Source organism: Acartia tonsa, chromosome 4 (assembly GCF_053477335.1).
Source record: "Acartia tonsa isolate MP-2025a chromosome 4, ASM5347733v1, whole genome shotgun sequence".
Lineage (NCBI taxonomy): Eukaryota > Metazoa > Arthropoda > Copepoda > Calanoida > Acartiidae > Acartia > Acartia tonsa.
The window spans coordinates 58198780-58211642 of record NC_137263.1 but is presented as its reverse complement, the minus strand read 5'-3'; the positions used below and the strand labels follow the sequence as shown (position 1 = coordinate 58211642).

General features: G+C 28.9%; 2 protein-coding genes across 2 annotated transcripts; both read right to left on the bottom strand.

The window, feature by feature from the left end:
- Positions 1 to 3415: 3415 nt before the first annotated feature.
- On the bottom strand, positions 3416 to 5449 carry LOC145317941 (uncharacterized). Its single transcript, XM_080159228.1, has 2 exons — positions 4667 to 5449; positions 3416 to 4502 (listed from the first exon to the last, which is right to left on the bottom strand). The coding sequence occupies exon 2, from the start codon at positions 4476 to 4478 to the stop codon at positions 3765 to 3767; it is 714 nt and encodes a 237-aa protein (XP_080015354.1). The 5' UTR covers positions 4479 to 4502; positions 4667 to 5449; the 3' UTR covers positions 3416 to 3764.
- Positions 5450 to 6984: 1535 nt separating this feature from the next.
- Positions 6985 to 8809, bottom strand: LOC145317939 (uncharacterized). The gene is made up of 2 exons (XM_080159227.1): positions 8693 to 8809; positions 6985 to 8131 (listed from the first exon to the last, which is right to left on the bottom strand). The coding sequence occupies exon 2, from the start codon at positions 8104 to 8106 to the stop codon at positions 7306 to 7308; it is 801 nt and encodes a 266-aa protein (XP_080015353.1). The 5' UTR covers positions 8107 to 8131; positions 8693 to 8809; the 3' UTR covers positions 6985 to 7305.
- Positions 8810 to 12863: the final 4054 nt, after the last annotated feature.

The window sequence follows — 12863 nt, the reverse complement described above, 5'->3', positions numbered from 1 at the left end:
GCTTACTTAAACGGATTGGGATTACTAGGGAATATTTACATATCAATTAATAAAAAAATAGCTATTGATGTTGAAAACTGAATAAAATATTACAACACATGAAGATAAAATGATGATTTTTAAGGTGAAAAAGAAAATTTTGATTTTATATGACTTAATCATTAATCCTGTCTCTTTAAAAATACGCATTTTATATCTTAACAAATATGATTTTTACAATTCTATTTTATGATGAACAATATCAATAGTAACAATTATATCTTCATCATAATTCTGTTCACAAGAAAGAGGATCTTCTCTTTAATGTTTAATATTTTCTTCAATATTGTCAGCTATCATCTGGATAGAGAGAGGTTCCTCTTCAAATATTTCTTCTTCTTTAACATCAACTTCTTCACATTTAATTAAACTAATAGATACAGAAGTTGGAACTGTATTAATACAGCTTTTCATCATTTCTAAATGTCCCCGGGATTTTTTTATGTCTTGATAAATCTGAACTAGAGACATAATGTTTGTCACAAAGTTTACATGAGAATGGCTTCTCACCAGTATGACTGCTTTTATGTCTTGTCAAATAACTACTTCTGTTAAAGATCTTTTCACATTGATCACATGAATATGGTTTATCTCTTTTATGTCTCGTCAATTCACCACTTTGTCTGAATGTCTTTTCACATTGATCACATGAGTATGGCTTCTCATCAGTATGGATTCTTTTATGTTGAAACAAAGTACTTCTATCAGAGAAAGACTTTTCACATTGGTCACAGGAGTATGGTTTTTCACCAGTATGGACTCTTTTGTCACTCCACTCAAATCACAATTGAGTCAAATTATTACTAAGATTAAAAGTCTTTCCACAATGATCACATGAGAAAGGCTTCTCACCTGTATGGACTCTTTTATGTTTAGTCAAATCACTATTCTGAGAAAAAGTTTTTTCACATTGATCACATGAGAATGGCTTCTCACCTGTATGAACCCTCATATGAACAACCAAATTCCCTCTCAATGTAAAATTCTTATTACAAATATCACAGGTATACATGCTGGTATATCCTATCTCAATTTCCTGAAATTATTTTTATGAATTAGTTTTACAATAAAAAATATTACCAGATAAAATTTTTTTTACAAACGGTAAAAACTTCCATAGAATCTAGAAAAAAAACAGTAAATTCTAAACAAAATTGTAAGTAAATTTGTTGCCATATTGCTTAATTACAAGATACTATTTAAGGACATACTTACATTTTTAGAACTTGATTATAGAGATTGTTCCTTGTTGTAATAGGAATCAGTATTCCAAAAATACGATGAATAGAATAATTATAACACATAAGAATTTTTTATCAAAAAGGATAAACATCAACATGTTTTTAATGGACGTACGGACAATTTGGTGACGATTATAGAGTTGTTAACGCTTTCTAAATAGTACTATGCCACCATGCCAAGTTTGAATTCAATAGGACAATTCTTATATGACAAAATTAATGAAAAGAGCAAACCGTTCCAGACGGACTGATCCTAATTATAGAAAAGCTTTGCTTTTAAAAATCAGTATTGAATAGCATCAGAGAGTGGGTTTGAGAGAGATTATCAATTGCAACAAAAAATCCGCCATAAATTTATATTAAATATCTTCTAGAAATTTAATATAATTCAGAGCATTATAAACAGACCATGTAATTTAGATATTTGATGCTTATTGGAATAGGGAATCTTTATCAACAAAAATTTTAAATGAACGTACGTACATTCTGGTAACGATTAAAGAGTACCTAACTGTAATAGGAATCATCATGCAAAGTTTGAAATTGATAGGACAGTTTTATCATGTAGGAATTAACAAAATGAGATGACTGTTAAGGACGGACGGGCCGACCGTAAATATAGAAAATCTTCACAATTAGATATATAAATACCTTATAATATAAAGTAGATTTGTATAATGAATTTCTCTCTGTTCACTTTGAAAGTTAGTTACTGACTGACGTTAATTGAATTATCTATCTAAATCATAAACAATAGTTATATCTACAAAAACTAAATCTCCACTTACTTAAATATGATACTTAAATAGGACTCCTCCCACTTTTAATCAGAAACTGGACAAGCAATTGTATTTGTTAAAAGGTTGTAATGTTAAATTATAAGGAATAAAGATTCTGGCGGCAAATTATTATTTATCATATTCATGCATTATTTGATGATATAGATTTTTAAAATATAAATATGTTATTTTGTAATTATATAATATCAATGTAATTTAGCGGCTCAAACAGAATAAATGTGAACTTAATACAGACAGACGGTCAAAATTAGAGAAAGGCTTTGCACATAAAATATGATAAGAAATTAAAGTACCTTTCATGAGTTTATTCCACAATCAAAATTCCTCTGTGAATTTCTCTCTGTTTTCTCACAAAATCTCCGCCCATTTACTTAATCAAGATGTTCAACGCGGACTCCTCCCACTAATACCTAATAAGAAACTGGACAAGCAAATTTATTTTTTGTTAAAAGGTGTGGGGTTTATTTTTTAAATAAAGATTCTGGCGGCAAATTATTGTTTAGATAAATGAGAAACTTTATCTCATTTAGTATAACTACTCTACATGTAGGGTGTGTCCGTCTCTATGTAAGTAAAATTTTACAGATGTACTTTGTTTTTTATTTAATGTTTATTTTTCGATTTTTAAAATATAAATATTATGCAAGCAGGGATGTCAACATCCATTAGTAGCACAGCACAAAAAATTATTGGAGGACAAACAGGGAAAGTGAATTATCAAGCAAATATTCAGTAATCAAAGAATAGGAGAGGAAGAAAACTAATAACTTATGACATTCATGAAACTTTCATAAAATACACTTTTGAGTTTTTGTTGCATGACTGACAGACTAACAGACAAAGTAAGTTGTATATTGAATGAAAGAGTATCTTCACAAAAAAATGGTGAACAATGGGATAAATTTTTTTCTGCTTATTTTCAGTCTAAATTCCATCCATATTTTATTTAGAATAACTACTCTACATGTTGGGTGTGTCCGTCACTATGAAGGAAAAGTAATACGGATGTACTCTATGAAAACTATCTGCTTACATCCATATATTTTTTAGTATATCTACTCTAAATGTAGTCAGTGTCCGTCACTATGCAGGAAAAGTGTTCCGGATTTACTATCAATATGAAAACTCTCTCCTTACATCCATATCTTATTTAGTATAGCTACTCTATATGTAGGGTGTGTCCATCAATATGTAAGTAAAAGTATTTAGAAAATTCAGTGCTGTTTTATTTAATGTTATGGACAAAATTATCCTTGTACTTTAATTTTCTGAACTGAGACTATGCGTGGTTTGTTTCTCTTTATGTTGACTTCTGTTTCAAAAATTTCATTTTACTTTTTGTCTGAAAATAGAAAAAATTATTATTTCATAAGTAGATCTAATTTAATTAAAAGAAGGTATATAGGTATATTTTTGCATTTAAGAGAAGGACAGAAAAAATGTATGTACAGAAACAGTATCTACATGATTTAGTTGAAATTAAATTAATTTTTAATATTTTTTTATCAATTAGTATTCATGAAACTTAGGTTAGAGTAAATTCGGTATGTACAAGGTAGCCCTGTAAGGTTAGGTAGACACAATTTTATGTTTACATCAAATCTTAAATATATTACAGCACTTGCTAAAAGATGTTTGGAACAAATTCACAATCTAGTTTCATTCATTTATCATTTTTATCTACTTAAAAGAATTCTTCACTCTCAATTCCTTCTTCCTCCTTTATTTCCTCTTTTATAATTACTTCCACACTCTCAGCCTCCATCTTTATAGAAAGAGGATCCTCATCAAGAGTTTCTTCTTCTTTTATTTCTAGTTTTGTATTAGCTTCACAACAATCAACAAAACTGGTAGAAGTAGAAGGTGGAACTGAGTTTTTAACAGATTCTAACTGCTTGAGATGTCTAACTGATTTTTCATGTCTTGATAGGTCTGAACTTTTGGTAAAAGATTTCTTGCATATTTCACAAGAATATGGTTTCTCTCCTGTAGGGATTCTCTTATGATGAATTAAGTGACTTTGTTGTGAGAAAGTCTTTTCACATAAATCACATTTAAATTGCTTTTCCCCTGTATGAATCCTCTTATGAAGATTTAAACTACTTTGTTGTGAGAAAGTCTTTTCACATTTATCACAACAATATGGCTTCTCTCCTGTATGGATTCTTTTATGGAGAACTAAATTACTTTGTTGTGAGAAAGTCTTTTCACATGTATCACAAGAGTATGGCTTCTCTCCTGAGTGATTTCTCTTATGGACAGTTAACTCATAACTTGTCCGGACAGCCTTATCACATGTATCACATTTGAATGGTTTTTCACCTGTATGAATTGTCATATGTACTGTTAAATTGCTCTTTTTAGAGAATTCCTTGCTACAGATATGACACTTGTTCATGATGGTTTTTTATTGTTCTTACACCTAAAATAAACAATATTTAATTTGAAAGTTAAATAGAAACGTGGAAGCTCCCAGCTATATACAATTTACATGCCACACACAAATACCTTATACATAAAATAGTATCATAGGAATACATATAAACTTTTGATGGTTTGTTATGTACATGTTAAAAACTAACTTACTATGTTTGTTAACTCTTTATTAGAGTTTTGTTTCTCCATATGTTGTTAATCACTACAGTTTAAAGTTTTGAGTCTTATTTCATTTTATATTTCATCTGAAAATAGATATAATTATTATTTTACAAGCAACATAAGTTTGATAATAAACAAATAATGAAATATTGATGAACCAAGATTTATAAATATCTGATAATACTTTTATAAATTATTGAAAGAGATGTAGTGAAACAACTCACATTAGACTTAAGAAGAGTAAAATAATTAAATAAAATAAAGAATAGTGAAATAAATTAATTCACTAAATAATTTACCATAGTATGAAATCTTCAGTATAAAAGAAAGAAAACATTTGCTAATCATTTCATTCCAGCAAACAACTCACATATGCTCACATCAGTACTTATTGCCGCGGGTTTTTGTATTTAATACTTTAGTTAGAATGAGCCTTCACAAAATAATGACCTTTGGTATAAGGATTCTAATATTAAATTACATATAGGTAGCCCCGCAGGGTTAGGGAATGCAGAATTATGTTTAAACACTAAAGCAAACATAGTGTATAAGATACTACCTATTTACACATTTTTACAAATAACATTTTTTCAAATAATTGTGATTTTTTCTTTAAAATTATTTTTGAAGAAGCAATATTATATACACTTACTATAAAATCTTAAATACAAACATAAATAAACATAATTTTTTAAAACTTTATGAGACATTTACAACAAATTTGTAATTTAGGTTCATGCATTTATCAAAAATTTTCATTATTATCTACTTAAACAAATTCTTTACTCTCAATTCCTTCTTCCTCCTTTATTTCCTGATTAATCGTTTCTTCAACACTTTCAGCCTCCATGTTGATAGAGAGAGGATCCTCATCAAGAGTTTCTTCTTCTTTTATCTCTAGTTTAATATTAGCTTCACCACAATCAACAAAATTAGTAGAAGAAGAGGGTGAATCTGTATTCTTAGTAGATTCTAACTTTTTGAGATGTCGAGCTGATTTTTTATGTTGGGACAAATCTGAACTTAATTTAAAAGCTTTATGGCATAATTCACATGAGTATGGCCTTTCTCCTGTATGAATCCTCTTATGATCATTTAATAAACTTTGTCTTGAGAAAGATTTTTCACATATATCACAAGATGGCTTCTCTCCTGTATGAGTCCTCTTATGAACAGTTAATGCATTTTGCTGTGAGAAAGCTTTTTTACATGTATCACATTTGAATGGCTTCTCTCCTATATGGATCCTTTCATGTCTTGTCAAATCACCATTGGTACAAAAAGATTTTTCACATGTATCACAAGAGTATGGCTTCTTTCCTGTGTGGATCCTCTTATGGGCAGTTAATGTACCTTGTTGTGAAAAAGCTTTTTCACAAAAATCACATTTAAATGGCTTCTCTCCTGTATGTATTCTCACATGTCTTTTCAATTCACTCTTTTTAGAGAATTTCTTGCAGCAGATATGACAATTGTTCATGATGGTTTCTTAATTGTTCTTACACCTGAAATAAATAATATTGAGTGTAATACTTGTGTAGAATTGAATATTATAATTTCAATAATCATTGCAAATACTGATTTTATTAAGGTTACTCTATAAATAATATATGTCCGTACGTCTGTCAATATGTAGGTAAAGTATCAATATGTACTCTCTGAAAACTATCTCCTTACATCCATAATATCTTATTACTCTATATGTATCCGTCACTAAGTAGGTAAAATTATTTCATATGTACTATAAGGTATGAATACTATCTCATTATATCTATATCTTATTTAGTATATCTACTCTATATGTAGGGTGTGTCCGTCACTACATGGGTAAAAGTATTCCAGATGTATTGTGTGTTTAATTCAATGTTTATCTTTTTGCTTTTTAAAATTACAAATAGTTTGAAAGCAGGGATGATAAAATCCATTAGAAGCGCCGGACAAAAATTAAGGGAGGACAAACAAAGTGAATTATCAAGCAAATAAATATTTAGCGATTTCGTTTGCCTTTTCTCGCTAAATTAAAGAAGGCAAATGAAATTTTGAAAGTAAAACACAGTTAGTGAAATATGTAAATATAAAGTGGAGGAATATTTAAACCTGTGACTACACACATAGCTTATAGGGGCTATATTTATTGATTAGCAAGATCATAACACCAAACTGATTATTACTTTTCTGAGAAAATATTTTTTTTTTTTGTGAAATAACTTATGCAAGAAATCATATTTACCTGATTTTTTCTTATTTTTTTGTTTAATTGAAGAGTGCAAGTCTTTATGTTGACTTCTGTTTCAAATATTATTTCATTTTATTTTTTGTCTGAAAATTGAAAAATTACTATTTCATAAGTAGATCTAATTGAATTAAAGAAGGTATTCAAGGGAAGGACAGAAAAAAAATATAAACAGAAACAGTATCTAAATAATTTTGTTGAAATAAAATTAATTTTTACAATTAGTATTCATCAAACTTAGGTTGGGGTAAATTGGGTATGTACACATGTACAAGGTAGCCTCGTTGGAGAAGCAATATTATATATACTTACAATCAAATCTTAAATACAAACATTTACATCAAATTCGCAATTTAGGTTCATTCATTTATCAAACATTTTTATGTTTATCTACTTAAACACATTCTTCACTCTCAATTCCTTCTTCCTCCTTTATTTCCTCTTTTATAATTACTTCCACACTCTCAGCCTCTATCTTTATAGATATAGGATCCTCATCAAGAGTTTCTTCTTCTATCTTCTCTAGTTTGATATTAGCTACACCACAATCAACATAACTGGTAGAAGCAGAAGTTGGAACTGTATTCTTAGTAGATTCTAAGTTCTTGAGATGTGCAGCAGATTTATTATGTGTTGTCAGGTTTGAACTGGAGTAAAAAGATTTCTGACATAATTCACAAGAGTATGGCTTCTCACTATTGTGGATTCTTTTATGTAAAGTTAATAAACTTGATCGAGAGAAAGCTTTTTCACACAAATTACATTTGAATGGCTTATCACCTGTATGGATCCTCATATGACTTACCAAATGTTGTTGTAGTGTAAATGCATTTTCACAAAAATCACATTTGAATGGCTTCTCTCCTGTATGAATTCTCAGGTGTCTTGTTAAACTGCTCTTTGTAGAGAATTCCTTGCCGCAGATATGACACTTGTGTAGAGTTAACGGCTCACCATGCTCAGTAAAATGATAATTCAAATCATACTTTGTACGGAAAGCTTTTTCACAAATATCACACGAGTATGGCTTCTCTCCTGTATGAATTTTTTCATGCTTAGTTAAGTTACCACTTTCTGAAAATGTCTTTTCACAAAGATCACATTTAAATGGCTTCTCTCCTGTATGAATTTTCATGTGTCTTATTAAACTACCGTTTGTAGAGAATTTCTTGCAGCAGATTTGACACTTTTTCATGATGGATTATTAATTGTTCTTGCACCTGGAATAAAAAAATATTTATTGTAATACTAGTGTAGATTTAAAGATAATAATTCCAATTATTTATCATTATTTTTGAAGCATTACATTTTTATGAATTTAAGATTTATTTAAGATAATGTCTGAAGGCCTTTCAACACGTAAAAAATAGTATTCTATAAAAACTTTCTCCTTGTATCAATATCTTAACTAGCATGGCAACTCTATAACTGTTACCAGTATTCCATACATCAATAATTCAAAATATGTTGATTTTTAACTATTCATCTGATTTTTTAAATAATAGTTCCTAGAACAACCAGGTAGATTGTTGTAAGCAAAGCATTCCTATTATCCCAAGTACTAAAAATGTAAGTTTATTCTTAAAACTGTTTTATTTATTCAAGAAATTTTGCTTCAAATTCACACACAATTTTGTTTAGACGTGTAAATTTACATTCTGCTTCTTAAGTTTTCACTCTCAACTGGTTTTAATGTTTGTATATCCATCAATCTGATATTAAATTGCATTGCTTTTATGGATATTTTCAAACTTGTTTTTATATATAAAAAACTAACTTACTTTGATTTGCTTAACTCAATTTACTCGTCATTTCTATAGCTTTATGTTTCTACTGACTCAAGTTTTATAAACTTGAGTCTTATTTCATTTTACATTCAGTCTGAAAATAAATTAAATGAGTTATTTACTAACACAATCTTTACCATGAATGAAGGATCTTAAGCATTGGACAGACAGATGGACAGACATAATTCTACTTTGTATTAAAGATTAGCTTCCTATTTTTAGGAGATGTCAAACATAAATAACATTTGAATAGCTACACACCTGTATGGATCTGCTTTTTTTATAATAATTTAATGGCAACAATCATCAAAAGCTGCTCCCGCCAAAAACCACCGTTTTCAGCCGATTTTTTTGCCTTTATTCGCCAAATTAGACAATTTTCAATTATCTGGGCTAAACTTTTGTTTTCATAAGAATTTCCCTAATAGTAATTAACACTTGTATTGTTTCAAACAAGTCAATATTTGAATATATTTACTATTGCAATTAAAGAAACGACTTTTAAAAAATAACCTGAAACCACCCTAGTGGAATTATACAGTTTCATTCTGAACATTGATTTTCAAGATATTTAGATTCAGACAAAAAAGCCTTACTACTGTTTATTATAGGATTAAGAAGACATAAAATTGGATTAGCTGTACTCCATGTATTTTGAAAAAAAATTATTACCTAGGTAAATAATCTCAAAATATTAAAATTCAGTAAAATATTTGAGACTAAATGAAAATGACCTAGATATTTTCAATTGGTTAGAGAATGAAACCAGAGAATGTTGTCATAATACCCAGGCAACCACAATACCCTAAACTCTGATTTACAACTTGATGCACCCCCCCCCCCCCCTTAAATATTGACAGGTTAAAGAGGCACACCCACCTAACAATATTTTACCCTAAAGGAAATGTTAAAATGCACTAATTGAGACTACCCAGCTACAGATATAATATTTGCTGTATCCATATATATACAAAACAGAGGTAGGTACCTAACTAATAAAACTTCTGAAAATGTATTGAAGGTGGTTAAACTTTTTTATTATTATTTTTATTTTATTAGCATTCATGATATCGTGTTTTACGCCTCCCCCCTCCCCTGATCTGTATGTCTGTCTTACAAACCCCCCCCCCCTTAAATGATTATAACACACCCATGATTGAGATATTAGACTGACAAAAACCTGTGCACCCAATATGTAGGCCCTGATTATAGAAAAGTCTGGATGTTTAAAACAATTGCAAAAAAAATCAAATGTATCATATAATTGTACATTTAAACCTTTAATTTTAAATAGCATCTGTATTATCTTAACTTAGTATACTGTCCTCATATGTTTACAATTTAACAATGATTTTATGAAATTAGAAACATATGTTGATTGATGATTCTTTAGCTGTCTTAAATATAGTGCAATCATTGACAAGAAAAGTAATTTTTTCTATTTTAAGAACTATATGTAAATTTACTACATCTAAAACGATTTTTTAATTTATTGTTGTTGGTCATTTGTGATTTGTTTACATATATAGCTAGTATTTATAATCTTGATTTCTTTGTGAACAATAAAAGTTAATTGTATAACAATAACAAACATTTAATTCAAAAGTAGTTGTTTATAAACAATGCTCAAATGCCGCACTTTATCCCAATTTTTGAATGTCGTCTTTGAATATATTTAAACAATGTTAAAAATTCCCTTTACATCTTTTTTAATAAAAGAAATAATAAATCCCTATATCAGTTATAGTTGGATTTTGAAATTGTATTTACACTATATACAGCTAATGAAATAGATTTGTCTAGAGAAAATATGAAAATATTTATCAAAAAATAAATCATATTTTTGGGGAAAACTTATTGTAATATATTTGGACCAAACGAATTTTCAAAGACAACATTATGTAATAAATAAAGAGTGAGGCATTCGTACAAAGTAAATAAACAGAGCATTTTTCAAAACATTTCAAGTAACAAAACAAATATTTAATTGTAAAATATGCCTATTTTTTATAGCTAATCAATTACGAACTATGGTTTAAAGCATATATTAAGAAATAATTCTTGATAGTAAATTGTTTTTCACATCAGAAATTTGTTTTTTCATGAATTTATTAATATATTATCATCGTATTTTACAAATATTTAATTTCTTATTTATATTGATTTTTAATATGAAGCAACACTAACAGATTAAAGAAACTTTAATATTCACATTATGATTAGTTTACTGATATAATTAAGACAGGGAAAATTGTATGTAGAACTGATATGAAACATTAGAGAAAGAAATATATATTTTTTAAGGAATTGTAAAAATTAAAAAAAAATGCTGCTACAATATGATCTTGTTTAGACTGACATACAGTCAGGGACAAGGGAGAGTGATTCTGACAAACTGTAAAGTAAAAATTTCCTCTCAACCTCTTCTTCTCCCTCCCCCCCTCCCTTCTTACCCGCTTCTCTTTAGATACTAAACAAAACACATTATATAGCACAAAAATATCAAAATATTCATTACAATAATGTTATATTACCAAAAATTAATTTTGTGGAATACATTAAGATATTGAAATTCATAATACCTAGGTATGTAAAGTGATTAAAATATTTTCTTGTTCTGCAATCAGATGCATTAATTACATTTGGATTTAGATTAGATAACCCAATATTTCTTTCTATTTCTTATGTGTTTTAAAAACATATAAATAAGTTAATTAAAATTTTTCCATGTTGTTTTTAAAACACCAAGCGATATATGCATCTTTTAAATATGTAACATTTTCCTCAAAACAGCTTGATAAAACTTTTATTGGCCCAATATTATTTTCTCTCATTATTTTCTTCCCTGTTAAATAATGTGTAGTCTGTGATTTATGCTTGCAATTCTTTTTCTGAAATGGCCACCTTATCAACCACAAATTAGTCTTTTTTAAGAGTATCTCCAATACTGTGTGGTAAAATTATATTTTTCTATACACTACTTCAAGTTCCACAACTCATTATAAGCACTTCGTGCAATTATCCCTATTGGAATCAGTTGTATGTCAAATTTTTATTGGAAGATCTGAGCCATAGGGGTGTAAAACAGACTTATAGGTGATGGTGTGGTTTTATGGGATTTTCTTTAGGTTTATATAGCCCCGATTCTCCTATGTTAGGATTAAGATACACAGTAATCCTGATTTTATATTTTTAATTTGTAGATATCTAACTTCCTTCAAACCTCCATTTAAAACCTAGATGCATTATAAAGAAGGCGTTGCTACAAAAGACCAACTCTACAAAAGACCAACGCCTACAAAAAAATGGTAGAGCTGGAAGGTCTATAGCTGCAAATGGTGTACCTGACCTGCCTAGCCCCGGGCGCTCGGCCCCCTAGCCTATAACCTAACCTATGTTAGCCCCAGGACATTTATTTAAGAAAAATATCCTCAACTGTTTAGGTGGTTTAGAATTTCGTGGATTTTACAATATGAGAACTTTTTTGAAAGCAATTTTACCCCACTTATAGTTATCAGAATTTAATGATTAATGGCTTATTTTCTTCGGTTTTTAAGGCAATTAATAGAACAAAAAAAATATTTCAGTTTATTTAAAAAGAACAGTAAAATCTAAAATTCAAAACTTAGGTGTCAACATCTAAAAATGGTTTTAGCGCATTTTTCTTATGCTCAAATAATCAACCTTTTGCAAGAATGGCTGCTAAACACTTCAAAGTTGAGATATAGAGCTAAAAATGTATACAGATACTATTAGGGACATGTACTAGAACATATCAAAGTTTGAAGGTCATATCTCAACCAGGGAGGGAGTACTGGCCCCCCAAAGTCGACTACAGAAAATCCATTTTTTAAAGAAAAATGCGCTAAAACCATTTTTATATGGTGACACCTAAGTTTTGAAATTTAGATTTTACTGTACTTTTTAAATAAAAACTGAAATATTTTTTTGTTGTTCTATTAATTGCCTTAAAAAACAAAGAAAATAAGCCATTACTCATTAAATTCTGATAACTAAAAGTGGAGTAAAATTGCTTTCAAAAAAGTTCTCATAAAAAAAAACACACTGTATATTTGTTGGTCTTTTGTAGGCGTTGGTCTTTTGTAGATGTTGGTCTTTAGTAGTGTTGGTCTTTTGTAGAGTCGGTCTTTTGTAGGCGTTGGTC